Source organism: Lissotriton helveticus, chromosome 2_1, assembly GCF_964261635.1.
Source record: "Lissotriton helveticus chromosome 2_1, aLisHel1.1, whole genome shotgun sequence".
Lineage (NCBI taxonomy): Eukaryota > Metazoa > Chordata > Amphibia > Caudata > Salamandridae > Lissotriton > Lissotriton helveticus.
In genome coordinates, this window is record NC_136059.1 from 1,226,326,308 (window position 1) to 1,226,351,404 (window position 25,097).

Here is a 25,097-nt window from a genome sequence, read left to right on the forward strand (position 1 = left end):
TGTAATGCTGCATTTTAGGAAATAGAGTTTAACATGGAATAAAGATGGTATCCGAGAGTTAAGAATCTAGTTATTTTAGGATGCTGGTCATCATTTGTTTTACTTTTATACCTCAGCATGGTATCTACTGTAAGATTATAGATTTCTGCCATGGTACTATTGTGCCCTGCACTCTTTCTTATTTTAGGAGTTTTCCCCTGTCAGACTCAGCATCCATTGCCTTGTGCCCACCATGGTCACAGGCCAACTGGAAAGGAGATTTTAAAGCAAAGGCCCCATTTGATAACCTAAGATCCTATTAGATACGGAGTTCTCTTCTCCGGTATCGTGTAAAGACTAAATAGCGAGTTGGATCACAGTATTGTTGGTACACGTCCAATAACAGAGCCCCTAATCAAAATATAACACTTTTCTAGTGTAGATGCCGTATAACTGGTGAACTTAAGAGCAAGGGACCCAACAGGGGTTGTAGCCCCAATAAAGTACGCATGCCAATATTAACACAATACTTCACATTCAATGCTCATTAACCCCTTCAGTGCTAATGACAAGGGTAACTCGTCATGGAGTTTCCATTGATTTCAATGGAAAGTCAATGGAAGAGCATCATGTGCCTTAGCAGCCAAGTGGTTAAGTGCCTATCATTACAAAAACAACATTATAAAACTAGACAAGTTAAGACGATAAAAGTGTCCCTTCATTTAAAATGGATTAATCAAAGACAAATTAAACAAAGTTGTATGTAGTCTGCATAGGGAGGGAGAATCCGAAGTATGGGCTCTACCAAAACTTGAGGTTAGAGTATCCCGATGGGCACACAATGTCACAAAAACAGACATTAAACAAAGTGAGCTATACCTGAAGTCAAGGTAGGAATTGTAATGGACCGGACAGAGGAAACCTAGAGGGTGGACCAGCCTCTTCCGGGCAATGCGGTTGACGCCTTCCCTGGCATAAATTAGGTTGTGGTTTGGAGTGCCCCCTGAAACACCGCCCCAAAAGGTAACAATCTTCCTCTTGTTTGTGTGATATGCATGCTACATTGTGGATCAATTGGAAGAAGTGCTTAACAGTCAAAGGTACCATTGATTACTGGGATTTTATATTAGAACCCAGATGGGAAGATAAACTATTGAAATTGATATTTCCTGCAAGGTTTTATATTTAGTAAATCATACTCCTAGCACTCTCCTTAATCTTTTGTTCCTTCAGTTGACAAAATGTTGACAACTTGTATCTGTAAATATTACAGGATTTTCCTTGTGGTGGTGTCATTATGTAACATTCTTTCTGATACTGATTGCTTAACTGTTTTCTAATGACTTGGCAAATCATCCTTTCAGCTTGGCTTCCTGTTTACAGATCTGTGGTTTAGGTTTTTCTCTTGGTGATTGCCTTTTGTGTTGTTACCTCCTTGGTTGTCCAATTGTGTAAATCTCTGAAGGTGCAGTAATTTGCTTGGAAAGTTTGGAATAATTTTGTTTGTTCCATTTGACAAAACTGAATCAAACCATTGTAATACTTTATTTTGACCTATTTACTTTAAAAGAGATATTCATGTTTCTTGTGATTTATTGAATGACATATATTTTATAATATTCAACAACTATATTCTATATATCATATATCATTTTCCCGTTACATGCCTTTTTTTACCTTCTACTCCTCCATCTGATCTGTTTGGTATAACGTCAATAATGGATGGAAGAAGTTGATTAATTAGAGCTCTCATATGTTCAGGCAATTTTCATTATAGTTTGTTCATTAGGAATTGTAATCCTGATACCAAAATGTTTGACTGGGCTTCTTGAATCATGTGTTCTATATGCTTACTGTGCAGCATTGTGTACTGAAGTGCTTTTGCTACATCTTTCTTTACAGATCCTTAAAAGCTTTGAAACGTTCCTGATTCCTCAGTTGTCTAGTTCCCCTCCAGATGTTGAAGCAATGAGAATTTATTTAATCCTTCCTGAGTTCCCGCTGCTTCAGGACTCCAAGTACTACATAACACTAACACTTCCATTGGCAATGGCCATACTTCGCCTTGACACCAACCCCAGCAAGGTCCTTGGTAAGAGAAATAACTAGCTGATTTGTGAGGTTGAACATTTTTCGAGCCATTCTGAAGATCGGGGTGGGGGGGGCAGTAAACACAGCATCCCTTGAATGAGGAAGAACCTCATTTATTTGAAGACTAGTGATATGTCATTGCGTGTCTTCTCCTGACGCCAGAATCCCAATCTTAGTTGATCCACTTGAGGCAAGTGGGGATTTTTTTGTTTCATTGCTATTTTGCATTACCCTCATGCGCTCCTGTTCCCTTCGCTGTATAGGAATGAACCCTGTACAGAGAAAAACTAGACATTCTAAATTTCATCTTTCATGGGTCTGCCATTACCAAAGACCATGTGCACTTTTTTGGAAATTATTACTTGAGTCTCCTCCTTTGATAACAGTTGTTAGTGCCATTTTTAGGCTGAGATGCAGAGTTCTTGACTTGGCAACATTCTTATTTTACACTCTACACTGTGTCCAGCATCAAGAGTGTTGGATTTTGTTTCGTCCATGCACTGACATGCTGAAAGTAATGATGTAAAGCTTTGGAAAGTGAAAGTGGTGAGTGAAAGCCGTGTTGGACCACGATACCGAGACGAGTAGGAAAAAGTACTGTAAGGTGTGATTAATGGTGTGCTCTGTTACCTGATCTACATTACAGTCCGTGATATATAGGTTGGCCTAATCACTTATGTGTGGCTAAAGAAAATATAAGAAGCATATGTGATCAATGAGATTTAGGGTGACTATTTCAAGCTTGATTTTATGTGGAACAAATTAACTCAAGCAGGCACAAGTCTTCTTGTTGAGGCAGCTGAAGAGTTACTATTTTTGAGAAGCACAAACACAACATAGGGCTAGAGACGAATAGAATTTCAGTGAACGTTTTTGTAAATATTGTTTGCTGTCTACTAGTGACCAGTTTTTTTCCCATTTTGATAAGGTTTGCGGGTCATTTATGAATTAGTGATATGTACATATTAAATAATAGAGACCAGTGAGGTTATTGGTGTTAGCAGCACTAAAGCACACTCTTTACCAGAGTGCAGATTGCCTGATATTTATTTTTCCCAAATTATGTTCTTGTTAATATTTATTTTTCATCCTAGTTTTTCTCCTCGTCATTTTATTTCCCCTGAAATCTCCCTGACATTTTATTATCAAAGCCTTGTGTGACCAGAGATCTATCTTCGTGTCGAAGCAACATTTATAGAAAGAAGCAAATGTTTCTAATTGATGCATGATCTTTCCACATATTCTTCACTTTTCGTATTATGCTTTCATGCTTCATACTGCTCTGTAAAAGGTTTTCTCCAATGAGATCTAATCAGGCGTACCAGAGGTCATCATCCTTCTTCAGGAACGACTCCTGCTCTAGACACGACAACAGTATATTAGGTGGCAGTTTGTGTGCTGGCATCAGTTCTTGTTTCTCCACTCCTTTTTGTCATACATCCAGAGCAGGTCCCCGCTTTCAATGTCTCACAGATTAAATTCCTTTATATTTAGACTGTGACTATGTCAAATGCACCATAAGAGAATACTTCTTCCTTGAGGAAACCGTCTCGTTCCCTGGAACCGTTCGGATTCCTGTCCCTGTTCCTTGGCGCCTGTCTCTTCCTCATTGAGGGACAAGATAAACAGGTTGAAAAAGATAAGATCAGAGTTCCATGTTCCATGGTCTTGTTGTATAGCTCCTATATATCCTTATATCGTGTTAAGTTAGCATAGGTACATTTGAGATTTAAACGCCATTTTTCCTTTCTTGCAACTTCTGCACACGACCCTTAATTGTTGACTTAGCTTTCAACCTAGTGGTTTGCCGTGGTGTATGTGAGAATAATATGTTATTGCTCTGATATCAGTTTTGTTTAATAAACCATGTCTGCACGGAGAGTGCTGAAGTTTCAGGAGCAACACGATATGGAATTGTTATGAGGTCTGATCTCCACGCCTTCATAGTCATAACACAAGTGTAGCCTTTGCCAACTTGGGCTTGAGGCGGGATTGATATTGCTTTGCACGAGAATTGTTAACACACTTGATGCGGTGCACATGCAGAGAGAGCTGGTGTATGCTGATGTGATTCCTTCATGCTAGGACACTAAGGTATGGGCCCGCCCTAAAACAACCCAAAGAGACCTTCTTAGCTAATAATATAATATATGTGTTAGGGAGGGTGAGATATAAGTGTTGTTAACTCTTATTCATTACAGCATGTTAACATGCTGTCACCATTCGCTTTTTATGTCTTAGTAACTATGCTGATAATTTTGATACTGATAATAAGTATACTTGTATTATCTAAGATACTGCGCCTGAGAAGACGGCATTAGTAAATAAACATTTCAAATGCACATGTGTCTTCTTTACTCCATGTTCTGGTTTGTAATGATAATATAACGAAAGAGTGTTCATGAGTCCCACGTACCCTGAGGTACTGTAAGTTCATGTTCTGGTTTGTCTAAACATTGGGAGTTTGATATGTCCAATGAGACACTGTAGCTAGCTCGGTAAGGGGTGAGTTGGTTGCTAAGGTAAGTTTTGGGACACCCTAATTTGCCGAGGTTCCACTCCTCTGTGCACAGTTCTGTGTGAGTACAGAAACCCTGCAACATGGCGCCCAACGGTTTCGGTGGTCTTAAATCATGACACTCGAGTAGTTTATCGTTCATGCCTTAACCCCTTCACATCCGTTTCCGGAAAACGGGGTGTCGGTGAAACCTACCTATTTTTTGAAATAGGTCTTTATTCAAGCTTGATTCTTTCTCAAACGGTTTCTTTGAATTACTACCCAGTTGTGCTACAAAGTATTCTTTGTGTGTTCTTGTTTCCAGTATTGACATGGCGGCGGTGGCTATTGCGCAGCATAGTCGCGTAGCGGTACGCAATCATCTTCAGACGTACCAAGTCCCAGTAGATGGGATGGCTGTGATTTTCGTGGTATGTGCAGATCCGGCGTTTCCTTACGAGTTGTTTTACTCTTGGGTTACGTTTCCGGCTGTGGACGCTAATTCTGGTTTGTTCCACTCCTACACCGCCTCGGATGTCCCGGCTGAATATACGCCGTACAGGGCATTGGAAATACTTATTGATCATTGGCAGCATCGAGTTTGGTTTGATGGCGCCCTCCCCCACTCTTTGTCCGCTGCGAGGTTAGGTCCACTCTCAATTCCAGGTACAAATTGGCCTGCGTTGGGTGGCTTTACCCCGCACCCGAATCACGGGGCTTGTACCCTGGCAGAAATTCGCAGGCTACATGTTGTTTCCATTTCCGTGATTCGTGCTTTAGTGCAATACATCGGTCGACATCTTCCTGGTGGTCCCCAGGGGGGTGCGGCCGCTCCCATGGAACGAGGCGGAATGCGTCTCAATCCAGTGATGGTTAATTCGGTTTTTGGTGCGCGTCCTGTTGACAACGATGACTTCCCATTCTGGCTAGCAGAGAAGTTTGATCAACTGGAGGCGGTTTTTCCGAATTCTACTCCTGCTGATAAACATAGAATGTTAACGATTACTCTACCGAAGGATATTACTCCTGAACTTGCTGACTGTGAAAGCTGGGGAAAAACTTTTGCGGCAGTTTATACGAGGTGCTTCGGCACCCCGTCTATGAATGCTCTGCCTGAAATCATTAGACGTGTTCAGAATGATCACGGTCCAGAGGCAGCGGTTGACTTGGGTATGCGCCTGTGTGGTTCTTTTGAGATTGTAAGTGATCTCATTCTCTCCAATGTTAAAGGAGATGCAGTTAACTTTCAGGTGTCGAATGCTTTGGCTGCTCTGCCCGATGCCGACAAACCCCGCCAGTTAGCAAAGATTGTGGTGGCCGCTTATAAGACAATTGGCCGCACAAGTAGAGGTCTGAAATATTTTCCAGTGAAGGATAAAAAACAACCTCAGGGACAATCTGCAGTGACAGATGTCCAGCCCAAGTCCAAAAAACAGAATTGGCCTAAAAAACAGACACAGGGGAAGCAGACTAGGCAAACTCAGGATTCTGTTCCTGCAATACAAGCTCCTGCGCCGGCAGACAGAGTTTATGATTTGCGCGATCGCGCGATGATTAAATCACCTGATCGTTTTCAGGGTTCTGATCAACGCTCTCCTCGTTCCTTTCAGGAAACATCGGCACAGAAGACCGGTGGTGGAGGAGGGGGTGGACGTGGACGTGGTGGCCAGCAAGGACGTGGTCAGTCCCGCCAGACAGACGGCGCAGTGAAGCAGGAGGATTCTACGCCTAAGCGTCCGCAGTTTGCGAAGAAGAAAGTCGCGGCCTTAACAGCGCATAGATATGCCACAGATAGTGAGAACGCGGCTTCGGAATCTGACGTGGGCTCTGACCTTGCTGGACAGCGCGGCGGAGATTACCATAGTCAGAGAGGCGCTCCGTCCACTACTGAGGGTGACAGCGACTGAAGTTTTTGTTGTTATAGAAACAGCCGATACGAGATTGGCTCCCCCTGAAAGACTTTTTGAAATTGTCCTGTTAATTGAAGGTGACATACAGCGTACTGTCAGAGGGGTGTTTTGGGAGAACCTTTCGTCTACGTACGACATTTTGCTTTCCGAGGCTGACTGGCCCCCACCTTTTGTGCTCGCAGCGCCGCGAGGGGAGGAGGTAATCCTTCCCAGTTTCGCGCACACTGTCTCAACTGAGCATGCGCAGCATTTTGCAGAAGAGTGGGCTCGTGCTCTTGCACCGGCTCTCTACCGCAACCAATGTGGTTGGGACAAATTGTCCCCATGCCACGAAATTCCTTTGCGGTCTGAGCCGCAGCCTCAGCCTCAATATCCCATACGGCGTGAAGCTAAAGCGGCCGTCGCAGAAATCCTTGAACAATTGGAATATCAGGGAGTTATTGAAACGTGTGTGTCACCAATGAATAATCCCCTTTTTACTGTGACCAAACCTGACGGATCATATCGTTTGGTTTTGGATTACCGGCATTTAAACTCGCATTGCCGTAACTGTGCTGTACAGAATACCCACGGCTCTGCCCTAGTGGATAGTCTCGTGCGTAAGCGTTTCAAGACAACGCTTGACATATCCAATGGTTTTTATGCCCACAGATTGGACAGCTTTAGCTCCCAATGGACCAGTTTTACGAGCGCTGGAGTCCAAAAGCAATTCCGGCGTCTTCCAATGGGCTACAAGAATAGTCCTGGTATATTTACCGCTCGTATTGTCTCTATTCTGGAGGCACTCGACCCTGATGCTTTTTCGTATGTGGATGACATATATCTCACAGACGACGATATTTGGGAGCATCTGTGTCGTGTAAATTCTGTTATTTGCAACTTCGCAGACATGGGTTACGAATTTAACTTTGCAAAATCGCACATTGCTGAACACACAGTGTTGTTTTTGGGCTATGAGCTCAACAATGAAGGTAGAGGTTTGGCTCCTCACTTCTTAGAGAAGTGCGCACAATTGCGCGCTCCAACAACACTGAAAAAATTACAATCTTTACTGGGCTTTTTGAATTTCGGCAGGACTTACATTCCGGAATATGCCCAGCGTATCAAGCCTTTGTATGCTTTGATACAACCAACTTTCTCGAAATCATGCTGGCTGCCTGAGCATTCAGCCATTTTGCAATCCTTGCAGGCTGATCTGCTCGCTTCTAAATATTTACTGACTCGTGATAACCACACCAACCTGGTAATAAGAATAATTCCTGGGACGGTGGGTTTCACGTACCTCACTTTTAATGAAGGAGACACAGTACCTATTGCTTACAAGTCACACTTGTACACTTCGGCTGAGATGCGGTTTCCCACAGTGGAAAAGGTTTTAACTGCTGTACAGATGGCAATTCTAAAAGAACGAGCACTGTCTCAGGGGAAACGCATGCTAGTGGTAACACCCTGTCCTCATTTGGAGGCAGTCACGAAAGCCAGTGTACCAAATTCAAAGGCTTTGCACCCTCGGTGGATTCAGTGGGCTGCGTCATTATCATCCACGGATGTCATGTTTATTTTTGACGCTTCCTTACGGTCGCAGGAGTACTTGCAGTATGAATTCGTTCGTCCTGCTCCTCTGGCTATGCGACCTTTGGAGGACTTCCATTGCATCATTTACACTGATGGGTCGGCGCAGGTTGCGCATGGCTCTAAACATGCCTACGTTTCCGCATGCGCCATTGTGGTCGGTGCTATGTTGAATGATGAGTTCGTTTCCAGGGAAGTGCACACGTTGCCCCTGGGCGATTGCACCGCACAATTGGCAGAGCTTCGTGCTCTCTTACAAGCTTTGGAGTACGCAGATCCAAGTGTTACTACTCTAATTGTAAGTGATTCTTACTACTGTGTCCAATCTTACAATGAAAACTTGTTCTTTTGGATTCAAAATGATTTTCATGATTCCAAGGGTAGCACAATAAAACATAAAATGATCTGGGTTCGAGTGGCAGAGCTTAAGGCTATGTTGCCACTCGTTTATGTGATTCATACTCTCGGTCATCAGCGCGTAGGAGTTCACGCTGTTGGCAACTCGCTTGCTGATGAAGCAGCGAAATCAGCAGTATCTACATACTTAGTTGCAGCAGTTACTAGGTCTAAAACCAAGATTGATAGCGACATCTTGGCAGCGATTGCTGCCTCTGAGAAGGGAAGTAAACATCCTGCGGGATTCCCTTCGAAGTATAAATACCACTTAAGTCCCGAAAAGGTTCCTTTTGTGACAATTCCTGATGTTGGGGAACGGCTGATTCCCAACTCGGATCGCAGAACAGACTTGATTACAGCGGCTCATGAAGGTGTGGCGTCTGCGCATGCGGGCGTCTCAGCCACTGTAACGCAGCTACAACAACGTTTCTGGTGGCGGGGACTGTACAAACAGACGCGTGATTATGTCCTTCTTTGTGACATATGCCAGCAGATTAAACCTTCAACTGCTACGCGTCCGCCACAGACTCAGTTGTACATTTCTAATAAACCACTAGGCTGTGTTTATTTAGATCACTGCGGTCCTTTTTCATCTGATACTGCGTATAAGTACATCTTAGTAGCAGTTGACTCATGCACACGCTTTGTGTGGGTATGGCCACATCGCAGCGCTGATTCACGGACTGTCATTAGAGATTTGCGTATCTTTATAGGGATTTTTGCCTGTGGTACCTTCCATTCGGATCAGGGTCCGGCTTTCGCCTCTAAGGCGTATAAGGATGCCATGACTTCGATGGGGGTCCAAGTCAAGTTTTCGTCACCCTACAGACCTGAGGGTAATAGTGTAGTTGAACGAATGAACCGTGATTTAAAGCAATCTTTGACAGCCCGAGTTATAGGCACTGGCAGAAACTGGCTGGCTCACCTCTATGGCGTGCAGCGTGCTCTTAATAATCTCCCTAGAAGGTCTCTGGGTGGGCGGACCCCATACGAAATGCTCTTTGGCATCAAGATGTACGTCCCTGACCTTGACGGTCTAGACTCTGTGGTTCGCGCCACTTCCTTTGACGCAGATGAACATTGCAATGTTTTACAGAATCTACAAAAGACCAGAGACAGTCTTGCAAAGGAACATTTGCCCTCCACATCGGATGATGCGTTGCAGATCCCGGTAGTTGGCTGGCTACCCCAAGTTGGAGAACTGGTTCGAGAGAAGATCGACAACAAGAAAGAGTTTGGTCCCTCCTATCGAGCTCCAGTCCCAGTGCTTGGAGTGAAGGGCACAAGAACAGTCATTTTACCACCACTTCCAGGTCGTAAGGAAAACAGGTTTATTTCTATTGACAATGTCAAGATACACAGAGTGGCCGATTCTTCTTAGCATGACACCGGCTGTTTCCTGTCCTTCCATTGTGAGAAATTCAATTATGCCCAATGCCTCTAATATTGAACCTGAAGTGGCCATCGAATTACCTGCTGTTTCCAGTCCATTATTAAATAATATGCCCGGAACTAATCTTGATGAGACAGACTATACATACCCCACTGATTTGTCCATGCCTGACCTGCAAGCTCGTTTAGCCACGGAATCCAGATTTTCATTTGACTCTGCTTCCCTTGCCTCGAAAAAACCCTCTCAAATTGCGGTATATGCTAGCCGTCGCAGAAATCCTTGAACAATTGGAATATCAGGGAGTTATTGAAACGTGTGTGTCACCAATGAATAATCCCCTTTTTACTGTGACCAAACCTGACGGATCATATCGTTTGGTTTTGGATTACCGGCATTTAAACTCGCATTGCCGTAACTGTGCTGTACAGAATACCCACGGCTCTGCCCTAGTGGATAGTCTCGTGCGTAAGCGTTTCAAGACAACGCTTGACATATCCAATGGTTTTTATGCCCACAGATTGGACAGCTTTAGCTCCCAATGGACCAGTTTTACGAGCGCTGGAGTCCAAAAGCAATTCCGGCGTCTTCCAATGGGCTACAAGAATAGTCCTGGTATATTTACCGCTCGTATTGTCTCTATTCTGGAGGCACTCGACCCTGATGCTTTTTCGTATGTGGATGACATATATCTCACAGACGACGATATTTGGGAGCATCTGTGTCGTGTAAATTCTGTTATTTGCAACTTCGCAGACATGGGTTACGAATTTAACTTTGCAAAATCGCACATTGCTGAACACACAGTGTTGTTTTTGGGCTATGAGCTCAACAATGAAGGTAGAGGTTTGGCTCCTCACTTCTTAGAGAAGTGCGCACAATTGCGCGCTCCAACAACACTGAAAAAATTACAATCTTTACTGGGCTTTTTGAATTTCGGCAGGACTTACATTCCGGAATATGCCCAGCGTATCAAGCCTTTGTATGCTTTGATACAACCAACTTTCTCGAAATCATGCTGGCTGCCTGAGCATTCAGCCATTTTGCAATCCTTGCAGGCTGATCTGCTCGCTTCTAAATATTTACTGACTCGTGATAACCACACCAACCTGGTAATAAGAATAATTCCTGGGACGGTGGGTTTCACGTACCTCACTTTTAATGAAGGAGACACAGTACCTATTGCTTACAAGTCACACTTGTACACTTCGGCTGAGATGCGGTTTCCCACAGTGGAAAAGGTTTTAACTGCTGTACAGATGGCAATTCTAAAAGAACGAGCACTGTCTCAGGGGAAACGCATGCTAGTGGTAACACCCTGTCCTCATTTGGAGGCAGTCACGAAAGCCAGTGTACCAAATTCAAAGGCTTTGCACCCTCGGTGGATTCAGTGGGCTGCGTCATTATCATCCACGGATGTCATGTTTATTTTTGACGCTTCCTTACGGTCGCAGGAGTACTTGCAGTATGAATTCGTTCGTCCTGCTCCTCTGGCTATGCGACCTTTGGAGGACTTCCATTGCATCATTTACACTGATGGGTCGGCGCAGGTTGCGCATGGCTCTAACATGCCTACGTTTCCGCATGCGCCATTGTGGTCGGTGCTATGTTGAATGATGAGTTCGTTTCCAGGGAAGTGCACACGTTGCCCCTGGGCGATTGCACCGCACAATTGGCAGAGCTTCGTGCTCTCTTACAAGCTTTGGAGTACGCAGATCCAAGTGTTACTACTCTAATTGTAAGTGATTCTTACTACTGTGTCCAATCTTACAATGAAAACTTGTTCTTTTGGATTCAAAATGATTTTCATGATTCCAAGGGTAGCACAATAAAACATAAAATGATCTGGGTTCGAGTGGCAGAGCTTAAGGCTATGTTGCCACTCGTTTATGTGATTCATACTCTCGGTCATCAGCGCGTAGGAGTTCACGCTGTTGGCAACTCGCTTGCTGATGAAGCAGCGAAATCAGCAGTATCTACATACTTAGTTGCAGCAGTTACTAGGTCTAAAACCAAGATTGATAGCGACATCTTGGCAGCGATTGCTGCCTCTGAGAAGGGAAGTAAACATCCTGCGGGATTCCCTTCGAAGTATAAATACCACTTAAGTCCCGAAAAGGTTCCTTTTGTGACAATTCCTGATGTTGGGGAACGGCTGATTCCCAACTCGGATCGCAGAACAGACTTGATTACAGCGGCTCATGAAGGTGTGGCGTCTGCGCATGCGGGCGTCTCAGCCACTGTAACGCAGCTACAACAACGTTTCTGGTGGCGGGGACTGTACAAACAGACGCGTGATTATGTCCTTCTTTGTGACATATGCCAGCAGATTAAACCTTCAACTGCTACGCGTCCGCCACAGACTCAGTTGTACATTTCTAATAAACCACTAGGCTGTGTTTATTTAGATCACTGCGGTCCTTTTTCATCTGATACTGCGTATAAGTACATCTTAGTAGCAGTTGACTCATGCACACGCTTTGTGTGGGTATGGCCACATCGCAGCGCTGATTCACGGACTGTCATTAGAGATTTGCGTATCTTTATAGGGATTTTTGCCTGTGGTACCTTCCATTCGGATCAGGGTCCGGCTTTCGCCTCTAAGGCGTATAAGGATGCCATGACTTCGATGGGGGTCCAAGTCAAGTTTTCGTCACCCTACAGACCTGAGGGTAATAGTGTAGTTGAACGAATGAACCGTGATTTAAAGCAATCTTTGACAGCCCGAGTTATAGGCACTGGCAGAAACTGGCTGGCTCACCTCTATGGCGTGCAGCGTGCTCTTAATAATCTCCCTAGAAGGTCTCTGGGTGGGCGGACCCCATACGAAATGCTCTTTGGCATCAAGATGTACGTCCCTGACCTTGACGGTCTAGACTCTGTGGTTCGCGCCACTTCCTTTGACGCAGATGAACATTGCAATGTTTTACAGAATCTACAAAAGACCAGAGACAGTCTTGCAAAGGAACATTTGCCCTCCACATCGGATGATGCGTTGCAGATCCCGGTAGTTGGCTGGCTACCCCAAGTTGGAGAACTGGTTCGAGAGAAGATCGACAACAAGAAAGAGTTTGGTCCCTCCTATCGAGCTCCAGTCCCAGTGCTTGGAGTGAAGGGCACAAGAACAGTCATTTTACCACCACTTCCAGGTCGTAAGGAAAACAGGTTTATTTCTATTGACAATGTCAAGATACACAGAGTGGCCGATTCTTCTTAGCATGACACCGGCTGTTTCCTGTCCTTCCATTGTGAGAAATTCAATTATGCCCAATGCCTCTAATATTGAACCTGAAGTGGCCATCGAATTACCTGCTGTTTCCAGTCCATTATTAAATAATATGCCCGGAACTAATCTTGATGAGACAGACTATACATACCCCACTGATTTGTCCATGCCTGACCTGCAAGCTCGTTTAGCCACGGAATCCAGATTTTCATTTGACTCTGCTTCCCTTGCCTCGAAAAAACCCTCTCAAATTGCGGTATATGCTAGCCTGTTTAAAAAACATTTTTTGATTCCTCCTTGGATATACATTTGGCTGGTCCTTTTTTCGGTTTACCTTTTTATGTCAATTGGTTTTGTGTTTTATTTTTTTCGGATTATGAATGGACACTATGTCGAGGAGAGAACTTGCATTACTCATTTAAATGGAACATTGGCCCCACTTTCCTCTTCACATTCTACACACAGATTAAAAAGAGACTTGACTTTGGTTAACATCACAGCATGGCCTGTTCTGGATGGAATCGCGTGGGATGCAGTTCGTTTTCAGATTCATGGCCCATCGGAAGTCGTTAATGTTCCTAATGTACTAAGAGTTAATATGGGGGATGTGGTGAAACAAAACATTCGTTCTGATGATTGGGATGTTAATGCTGTGGAAAGTTTGTTTTCTGATTTGAAATACTATGCTGCTTTTGATGCTGAGGATTTATATTTAGAATCTGCTAATTATGGTGAATTGTTCTGTTACCAACATTATGGCAATCACTTCTTACACAAAACATCTTCCCGAAGGGATGCTGTTAATTTTACTCAGTGGGAACATTGCCCAGCTCCTACACAAGGAAGTTCAGAAACGTTTCTTAAAAAGTATACTTATTTCACTGACTTTAACCAGTCCAATCCCGAGTCCTTTTATTTTAAATTTCACAAACAGCCACTGTCCAAGGTTAGACTTACCGATACCAAATTGTTGTACTCAAAGGCCTTCCTAGATCAATTAGTTACTGGGGGCTATGAGTTATGGAAGGAAACAATAGACCTTAAATCGGTTTGGGGTTCAAGGGCCTGGCAGGTACGAGGCACTGAGGCTTTGCACCGTGCATGTCTCATCCCGAATCATATGTTGTTTTTAAATGACACCATTTCCCAGACCACATGCTTTGGATTGGCTACATCTAAAAGGTTAAACACCCCGTCTTTCCCGGAGTTGGAGGAATATGAGGATTGGAGTAATTTTACTCGATTGTCCATTAAAGATATACAGGCTCTGCTTCTTAATTCCTCCTTTAACATTTCCAGTATGAATCCCAAGGGTTGGCTGCTTTGGCACCGTAGTGCTGATTCTTGCCAAAAAAGATTTTTAAATATAACTGACGGTTTTAAGACTGTTAGATCTGATCCCCGTTTTGATTTGAGTCATACTGTCACCTCTTACTCTGTGGGCAAGTTGTGTCAAGCTTGGCTGAAACATTCAACTTTACCTGCGGTTAAGTATCACCTTTCCAAACTGAATGCAGACGTGGATTTGAATGATTTCATTAAAGGCCCCGCTAGTGGCAGGTCGAAAAGGTGGTTATATGGGGTTTACAATGAAATTTGGAAACTCTCACAGATTGAGGCTGCTTCACGCCTTAGGGCTATTGATCAGGCGAATCTTGAGAAAGTGCTTGCAGTTGTTGACAATAGCATTAACGTGCTTTCCTCTAGAATTTACACATTAGATAATATTGTGTCGTCTGTTGATATTGTGCATGATGAAGTGTCAGTATTATACCATGGTCAAAATCAATTACGGTCAATCATGCAGTTTGCATGGACACTTCAGACTCTGAAAATGGGTAAAGTTCCCTGGGGATACATGAACGTTTCCTCTTTATTTTCACCGTTTAATTTGACAGACAAACAACGCTTGCTTTCAATGCGTGATGCTTCCTTTTCTATGCTCCATATTGAAAGGTTGGAATCTTTACCTTTTTCTGTGGCAGAAGCCACTACTGCTACGTGGCTTATCCACGGTTTAATAACACTGCCTTTTGCTTTATATAAGTTTTCAAATTGTATGAAATATGTGCCAATAGGTCGTTTTGAACCCTTAGGTAGCGGTTTTCTTCATGAGGTCTGGTCACTCCCATACACATACAGATGTTTCAAGGATGAACAAGAAGTTTATCTAACAGGGGATGAGTGTACTGAGACGCCAGATCATTCTTTAATGTGCAGACACATACAGTTACACGGTTCATGTAACAAGGACCGACCGAATATGGCTTGCGTTTTACAGGGCACGCCAGTTCCTGCTATCATCCCCACGTTTAAATTGTTAGAGAATGGTAGTTATTTAATGCTCAATAATGAATACTGTTGTGGTTTAATTAAAGGTATAGCTTTCATAGTAACAGTTAGTGAGCGAGTTATTTGCTGCAGAAATGTTCTTTATCCTCCCACACGTGAACATAGGGAGTCTTCCATTTGGCCACAGATACCGACCTTGGGAGCAGAATTCAGCGGCATGGCTAGAATAAGAGCTCTATTGTCCCAGAAAGAGGTGGCCTTGAGCTCGGCCCGTGAAACTTTCGTGCTTCACATTGCTAACACCCGTACGGAGGTTCAGGCTCTTTTAAATACTGATTTGCCTTTGCATTTCGGAGCCATGGTCCGTTCTATCTTTAACGCATCCTCCACAACGGGCCTAGCACATTTTTTTAAAGTTGTTAGCGGTGGTCTCGTGACTTCCTTTGAGAAGATTTTTGGAGTCATCCCTGCCTTCTTCCATTCTATTTTTTCATCCTTATTTGGAGGGTTCCCGTTTTTACTTGCATTAGCGGCTGGCGCATTGGTGGTTTTCTGCCTTTTTAAATATGGATGCCCTTCCTGTGCAAGACCACGCACAGCTGCTACTGACGCGGTTTCGCAACCGCATGCTTGATTATTATGGCACATTGCCGTTGGCGACTCTAAGCACGGCGTTTGGATTATCTTTTCGGTTCTCCTATTTCACCTGTGTCCAGCCTGTATTTCGCTGCCTGACCTGTGATTTCCTTTGGGCCATTGATTTGTGTCTCTGCGGACCAATATCTTCTGACGTCGATTTTGATCAACTGATGAGTCCTATCATTGCTCACGAGTTGGTTTGTTCTGACGAAAGGATTATGGCCTTGGCGGTGGCACATGGACTAATGGGTCCCTGGGATGTGTTGTCGGCAGCGCAAAATTTCTTGGAACAAAGTTTTCTTGAAAACCCACCGAGCTGTCCTCTGATGGTTATAGAGGATCCGGTGCTGGAAGATCACGTATGTTCCTTTCATCTTTTAAATTGGATGGCTGAACTGTTTTCGGATGAGGACAGTGACTTCCTCCTGGAGGCTGTTGCAGCTTACTTTTCATATACAGTCTTATCATAGACACTGCCTCAAATTGACATGCTGATTGATAGCATTTCCTTGATTTTATTGACTTTTGGTCAAGACATTTTTTTCTTGCCTATTGGCTTGAGCCACATTATACTTGTGGGCTATTTTTTAGCGTTAGTTTTTATAATTGAATTTTTATTCATGCTCGTTTATAATTGGATTCTGCTCTCATGTGATGGCACTTCTGTTATCTTATTTAGTCCGCTCTCGGATCATGGGGGGGTGTTGTATAGCTCCTATATATCCTTATATCGTGTTAAGTTAGCATAGGTACATTTGAGATTTAAACGCCATTTTTCCTTTCTTGCAACTTCTGCACACGACCCTTAATTGTTGACTTAGCTTTCAACCTAGTGGTTTGCCGTGGTGTATGTGAGAATAATATGTTATTGCTCTGATATCAGTTTTGTTTAATAAACCATGTCTGCACGGAGAGTGCTGAAGTTTCAGGAGCAACACGATATGGAATTGTTATGAGGTCTGATCTCCACGCCTTCATAGTCATAACACAAGTGTAGCCTTTGCCAACTTGGGCTTGAGGCGGGATTGATATTGCTTTGCACGAGAATTGTTAACACACTTGATGCGGTGCACATGCAGAGAGAGCTGGTGTATGCTGATGTGATTCCTTCATGCTAGGACACTAAGGTATGGGCCCGCCCTAAAACAACCCAAAGAGACCTTCTTAGCTAATAATATAATATATGTGTTAGGGAGGGTGAGATATAAGTGTTGTTAACTCTTATTCATTACAGCATGTTAACATGCTGTCACCATTCGCTTTTTATGTCTTAGTAACTATGCTGATAATTTTGATACTGATAATAAGTATACTTGTATTATCTAAGATACTGCGCCTGAGAAGACGGCATTAGTAAATAAACATTTCAAATGCACATGTGTCTTCTTTACTCCATGTTCTGGTTTGTAATGATAATATAACGAAAGAGTGTTCATGAGTCCCACGTACCCTGAGGTACTGTAAGTTCATGTTCTGGTTTGTCTAAACATTGGGAGTTTGATATGTCCAATGAGACACTGTAGCTAGCTCGGTAAGGGGTGAGTTGGTTGCTAAGGTAAGTTTTGGGACACCCTAATTTGCCGAGGTTCCACTCCTCTGTGCACAGTTCTGTGTGAGTACAGAAACCCTGCAACAGTCTGATACCATACAGATCAGTGCCTTTTGGTTTGCCATACTGGTTGTGTTGAAGATGGTTCCAGCACCCTCTGGGCTGGTTCCCCAAAGAAGAGCCTTACTGGGGCTTTGTAGCCTCGAACCTGATGTCTCCCAATGCCACACTTCCAAAGTTTCCGGCACCTTAGAAAAAGTCGAACTCTGTCAATGCGCCATCCCTCATTCGGTTGGAACCTCCTTCAGTGCTGATGCAGACACCACTCATGGAGCGAGCTACCACACTGTTTTCGAAACTGTCATTGTTAGAGGAAATCATCTGCGTATCGAGAGAAAAAGGCATGACTAACTTTAATGATGTTCCTTTGGCAGATTACCTCCCTAGGACTCCGATATTTACCCGGTTTTAGGAGATATTTTGCTCCAACTCGATGCTCTTGTAATGCCTAATAAAGACAATAGCTACAGACATTATGATTTGGAGGCTGATAATATCTGTCCTAGCTATAATATTGAGCTGCTTTATATTTATACCTAGTTAATGTGAGTGGCTTTAGTACTTTACCAGATGGGTACATCCCCCCCCCGACATTGGTTCACAAGTATTTTCCTCATTGACAACTGTAGCATGGAAAGCGGCACACGCCTTGAAATTAACTTTGCCTTCTACAGAGACAGTCTAACATTTTCACTAATATCTTGCTATCCTCCTCTTCCGTGGCAGAGCCCTTACTCCCATTCTGTGAGGTCTTCCTGGATCATGAGATGGTTTCATTGGGTAAAACATTTTTGGGGCCAACAAACATAGACACCAAACGCCTGCACTAAGTGACCTCCACTTCCTGACCTCTCACCTGTCATTAGAAAGTCTGATCCTTGAAGCAAAGCCTGAATGCCTTCCCCTTTGGTGCCTTCTGATAGAGTTGAAAAAGCTTGGCTATATGTGCCAAAACATATTTGCTTCTTGTATCCTGGCCCTCCTCACTGGTAATGCCACCTTCTTCCTGGGCCTGTGTGTTGCCAATGTGTTCATTACTTGTTCTGGCAAAACTTGTCGCAATCAGGTTGGCAGACCACATGAAACAGCTGTTTGCAGGTCTGGTAAACGCCAGTTTAGATGCATCCAAACAAATCTTGAAGTATGATCTGCACTCTGCAGACACAGTTTCTGGATCAATAGGTATGAATGTCAAGTTTTCTGCACCCTTATGTACTTGCCCTTCTATGGTGAACAACTGTTCAGAGATCGAATTGACTCCTCCTTGGAGCACTACAAAGACAGTTTGGGTGTGGCCCATGTACTGAGCCGAACCTCCCTGGCTCTACAATTCCACCAACAAAGTGTTATGGTTACTGAAGAGCAGTCTGACACCCCAAAGTCTGTTCAGAGCAGGACAGGAGAGGTTCTGTGGGATGCCATAACCAGCAGTAGCTCCAGTATCCTCAATCCTATGCTGGCTGTGGTACTCTAAAGCCTCTCTTGACTCCCTTCATCCCTCCTTTACAACATCATGTTCCAGTCGGGGTGGGAGCTGCAAATGTGTCTACTATTTCTCCACCACCTGCAAGAACATGATAGATAGCTGGAATATCCAGCGAATCTTCAGACTGTGCCGCACCCTCCCTCCCAGTCCATCCTCTTGACCTTGTTTTTTCCAACAGAACTTGCTTTCCAGCACATGCCTTGATTTTAAAGGCATGGGTTCTTACAATGCTGCACAAAGGGGCCACTGTGGTGTATTTGGAAGAGTGTGACATGGGATTCTACTCCCTTTACCTTGTGGTCTGAGACCCACCCTGTATCTCCGCCTTCTGAACTTGTTAATTTGGCAGGGCACTTAAACATATTGTCCCTGTGCTAATTCTTACTGGGTCTGATTGCAGGAGATTGGCTGGTATCCTTGGATCTCTTCGACACCGCTAAAGTAAACTTGGTAAAGTGCCAAGTGGATACAGGGAATCCCAGGAGCCGGCAACACACCCTATTTTCTTCCAGTAGGGAATTATTGGCATCTCGATAACCCAAAACCTCTGTACCATAAGTATGGGCAGACATTTCCTACTATATATTTCAAGTAAGGGGAGAATAGGCTTGATGCCGATTGATGAGGCGAGGGAAAAAATGGTGCCAGTCGCCACAGAAAGTGATTCTTTCTGTCATTGACACACAGAGTCAAAGTACAGGCATTGTCGTACATTATACCAAGGTATGGGAACAGGGTCACTCTCTCAGTACCCTACCCCCAATTATGATGCAGCAGGTTTTAGCATTTTTGCGCTACACACCATGGTAGAAGTTTTAGTTAAATTGGTTTCCAGCTCCAAGTCTTTTATGAAAAGCAAAAAGGAGGAAATCAAGATCTTTAACTGGTGGCGGTCCTGATGAGTAGCATGGCATCGTCTGCATATAAGAGTATCGGGACAGATTTTTTACTAATCATCGGGGCATCGGCCCACAATTTTAGTTCAAGCTGCTTCCACACCATTTGTATAAAGTAAAAACAAGATGGAAACCATCAGGCAACCCTGCCGTACCCCGCGTTTGAACAGGAAAGGGGCAGAGCTCTCCCTACCATCCTCGTACTTCACAGATGCAGTCAGTTCGATATGTAAGCACCGCAAGAAAGTTACCATATCCTCCTCCAGGCCCAGAGTGCTTAAAGTAGGCCACAACTTGGATCTATTAGCGCAATCGAATTTGTACCAAAGAGCCATTAATGCTAAATAAATGGGGCTCAATTAAGCAAACCTTTACTTGGAAATTAGAAGATTTAGATTTAATCCATGTTCTATGGTTCCCGGACCTTTTTTGAAACCATATTTTACCTGAGAGAGGATATCCTTATCCATGGACCAAAGAAGCCGCATACCAGGTACTAATTTACAAATGAATCTAACACTAGAATACAATAACACTATTGGATGATAGCACTTATTGTCCTGTGCATTGCCCTTTTTAAAAACTGGCATGATGATAGAAAAGTGCCAGGAGGATGGAAGCCCATGCCGAATTAATAAGGCCTGTAAGCAAAGTGGCCCACAGCTCTGATTTAGCCTCATATAGGTCCATGGGTATTCCGTCGGGGCCAGGACCTTTTTTTAGAAGGACTATTGTTTATAGCAATGAATACCTCCTCCTGGGAAAATTGAATCGTCAAGGGCATTATACAGTCAACAGGGCCACTTTCTTGGGTAAAGCCATTAGAGTGATAAACCCTTCTGAAATGACATACCCATTCCTCTGGGCCTATATGGAAGGTTACTTTATTGGTAGCTGAACCTAGGGGAGGGCTGTCACGTACAGCCTGCCAGAAACCCTGCAGGCCTTTTACTTGGCAAGAGTGCACCAGGGCTTCCCATTTCGTTTCTTTCTGGTCAGCCTTTCTCTTCCTCGGTGCCTGGGTATAGGCTTTTCTACTAGCTCTTATTTCTTCCTGATCCCTGGGGAAGCATTTCAATTCCCTTCGCAGCCTATTGGCTTCTCTGCATACCTTGTCAAACCAGGAATTTCTGCCCTTCATATAATTTCCAACCGGCTTCATTAGCAGCTCCATGATGTGTGAATTTAAATCAGCAAAGCTGATTAGCCTAGCTTTGAGACCTACTTCTTCATCTGAGCAGGTGTTAATCATCCCCCTACAGCCCTCAAGAGGTTTGCTCATGATACTCTCTATGTTGGCGGTGTATGAGTCTAATCTGCGCCCGGATTTGTAATAATGGGATGCCTCTGTCCAGTATTCCGCTTTGTCTCTCTCCCCGGAATGCCCAATATGAGCTATCTAGGATTATGGTCACTGTATATGAATGGCAAGACCTCCCTCCTGTACATTAACCAGTGGCTGTACCTTTCTAGAAATAAAAATGTAATCAATGGTGACACCAGACTCCCTACCAGTATGTCGGGACATGGCCTGATGAGAGGTTAGTAACCACACTCTCCAATTCATGAGACAGCAAGAATGTGAGTAAAAGATCACCCCCCCCGAATCTGAATTCCCCTATGTCATTGAGTAAGTTGAATAAGTTATTGCAGACAATATTGGGGAAAACCCCAACTTTTCATTAAAGTCCCCATTCAAAATCAGACTGAGAGGCAAACCTAACCATGAATTCCTATTTACTACTGTATTCACAAAATTGAAAAGCTGGAGGAAAACCATATTATATCTGTCTTAGTAGTCATTGTTAGAAGAATTTAGTATCACCAAACCAAAGTTGGGTCCCCTCTTAAGATATAAGGCTTACATATTCCCTCCTCCCCCCGCCCCCTTTCGGAGACAACTGCTCAATGTTGCACCAATGCTGATCTTAAACCAAGTAGCCAGAACCCTCTTGGCTCGGCCAGAGGGCGATGGACAGGGATGGAGGACATATGTACCCATCAAAGAGTAAGTCACCCGTGCCCCAAGTCTCTTGCAGACGTATGGTGTCGCAGTTATTAACAATCTTCCACCAATCTTCAAATAACACCTTAGAGGCCAAACCTGCAACATTCCAGCATAACAATTTCAAAATCCCCAGGGGTTGAGAAGAAGGCTTGAAGCCGTGATCCACTTTATATGTTACCTCAGCAGAGCTTGTTAGCTTTTTTACTGATACATTTGTGGTTCCTATAGCTGCAAGGAAGGCTAACTAGGTTTGTGTAATCTAATTTCATACATATTGAAATATAAGTAAAACCTCAGTTCAGAAGGGATGTAGGGTGACTTTGAGCTGACCTACAGATGACAATAGACCTATTGATGCTGCTGCTAAGGGAAATATATATTAAAGAGTAGATTGATATTGCACCTTCTCTTAGCAGCCTTCTTACTCTAGCTCAGAGATCAAAGTTCCTAATCATTCTTTGAATTTACTTCTAGTAAGTAAAGGTTTGGAAAATGTACTACTGCACAGTCACGACCGTGTAAAAAATAATAATAATTATTACCAGTGATGAACCAACTGCATGTCCCTGTAGCAGTAGCAGTAGGGGAAGTCACGTTGACAACTGCAGATGAAATCTTAGAAAGTTACCAAATGCATTTCATTTTAAGGGTATATGCTCTTTCTTGTTGTTTTCATAGGATGGTCCCAGACCAGTAACTCTTCTCTGCTGTCTTAGGGTAAAAGGTTCTTTCACCTGTACATTTAAAGTCATAGTAAACATGTTTAAAACATGTGGCGGTAATGAGGTTATCGGTCATCACCAGTCTTTGTTCCTAATTCCATCCCTCGCTTTTACTTTATGCATAAGATGTATTCCTTTTTTCCCCCTTAGGATAAATATTTTAAAATGCCTAGATTTCTGAGCCAGCTGACATTCTGGTGGTTTCATTTTTCCACCAGTCGGAAGCTGTGCAATACTACCTGTACTATTCAATGAGAGAATTACAGTTACTCTTGCATTAAGTTGTTTTCTGTTTTTGCTTTTGACGTTAGATAACTGGTGGTCCCAAGTGTGTCCAAGCTACTTCTTTAAGCTGGTTGATCTCTACAAGGCTGCTGTGGTGTACCTGCTAAATGGAAGAAAGACACTGCTGATCCCTGTTCTCTTCACCAGCTACATCACTGCTGCTCTCAGGTTACTAGAGAAACTGCACAAGGTATGCTGGATTAGATGGAGGAAGAGGGAGTAGGTTTGATGGTGTAAGGGAATTTTGCACAGCAGTGAATAGACTACAGCTGCTGTACTGAAAATCCGAAAAACCTCAGAAGGTGCTTATGCCTTGGAACAGGTATGACTGTTCATGGTTTATAGATGTACTAATGTTCCCCTGATATGCGTGTGCGTGGCAGTCATTTGTTCCATTTTGTCTGATCAGTACACGGATTGTGTTCCCTCATTTCTCAAAACCATGGACGGTGTCTCTGATTTTTGCTTGAATTTAAACAAACCCCATTATACCCCGACATTTCTAAAATTGGTTTGACAATGGCCCTGGGAACGAGAAGAGAAAAGTATAGTGGTTCAAATTAAAGTTTTTCACATTGATGCATAAAACAGTCAAGTGGGAGCATCTCATTTCAGTGCGGTCATATTCGATCTGATTTTACACTGCTGCGGTCTTTTGTCCTATTGTTTACATATGCATTCAGGAATCATTGGCTTTCCTCCTTTTGCGTAAGCCTCTTTCAACCATTGCTTTGAGACCGCTGGGGTTTAATCTCTGATCATCCCTTAGGGTTATATAGCTTTTACTCTAGGCCTAAACCTAAAATTCAGCAGTACAATCTTGGAAGTATTCCTTAACAGTGTGCAATGAGATGTACACACACTACATAGCTTTAACTCCCTGACTCTGGGACCCCATAATGGGGCGAGACCAAAGGTACATGACAGATTTGACAAAAGGGTTGATTTGACAAGATGGTTGCTTGTTAAAATGGATCTTTACTGCAAACTCCTATAGAGGGCCAAGACATGACCTCCTGTGGCTCAGTTACAAATTTGAAAAAAATCTGTACACTTTGCTGTAAATTTGCGCTTCCCCTTGACCAGACCGTGTGACCTGTGGCACATTGTGTTATCCAGTATTGGGGTATCTTTCATAGATTCACATGCCTGAATCATTCCCCATCGCCGAGGCGGGAGTCCCACGGTAATAATAAATACAAAAGCAGTGCCTTAGTAAGAAACTGTAGTAGGCTGACAAGACAATAGGCCCAAAAAGGCCCAAAGCTTAGTAGCCTATCTACCTCATTATATGAAAAGAACTGAAAAATAGTTCCAACCAATCAGATGCCAGCACCCTCTAGAACCTTCTCAGCAGAGGCAGTTCTCCTCAGATTTCCACGCATGTCGTGTGGAAGGGAGTCTCCCTGAGTGCCTACTCAGTTTTCTACTTTTTCTCTTCAGGATGTCTGAAAATAAAGCTCTCGTCAAAGCTTGCAGGACCCGTGATAAAAAGAGGGTCCTTGTAGATGACCAGCATAAAGACTGCATCTACTGTCTACATCCTAACCATGTTGTTAAGGATTGTAGGGTTTGTAGAACCTTCCCTGCCAAAACCATCAGGGACAGGGAGGCAAGGGTTCTTTTATGGCTCAAATCATCTTCTACAGACGAGGAGGATCGAGCCTCTACTTCCAGCAAAAGAGCCAGATCCAAAGACGGCTCTTCTCCTGAGGGGAGGAAACATCACAAATCCTCTCATAGAGCTTCAGATCACACAAGGAGGTCGTCTTCTCCTCCTTCTGGATCACCTTTATCTCCGCCTTCAGAGTCTTCCAAATCTTCAGCTACAATAACAGTGAGTAAAGCCCAGATTAAGACTATTTCTCTGGTGTCTTCTCACACAGTTTCTGTGACTTCTTCTACTTCAAGTACTTCATCTACGGTCTCTATAAGAGCTATAACCTCTCCTATTGTGTCTTCGAAAATTTCACTGCTAAGAAGTCTTCTGGGACTAAGGAATCCTCTTCTGTCACTCCTTCATCTAAATCACCGCCGACAGCAGCGTCAACCTCAATCCCATCGACGATGGGTCCTTCATCTACAAAGTCATCGTCGAC

The 25,097-nt window shown here is 43.6% G+C and overlaps 1 protein-coding gene across 2 annotated transcripts in view; it reads left to right on the forward strand.

Moving 5' to 3' along the window:
* Positions 1 to 25,097, forward strand: part of HERC3 (HECT and RLD domain containing E3 ubiquitin protein ligase 3) — a 604,132-nt gene that overhangs the window by 373,493 nt on the left and 205,542 nt on the right. For both annotated transcript variants that reach the window (XM_078676105.1, XM_078676106.1), the window contains exons 14-15: positions 1,882 to 2,071; positions 23,025 to 23,188. In XM_078676105.1, coding sequence (XP_078532231.1) covers positions 1,882 to 2,071; positions 23,025 to 23,188 — 354 coding nt within the window. The remainder of the gene's footprint in view (positions 1 to 1,881; positions 2,072 to 23,024; positions 23,189 to 25,097) is intronic.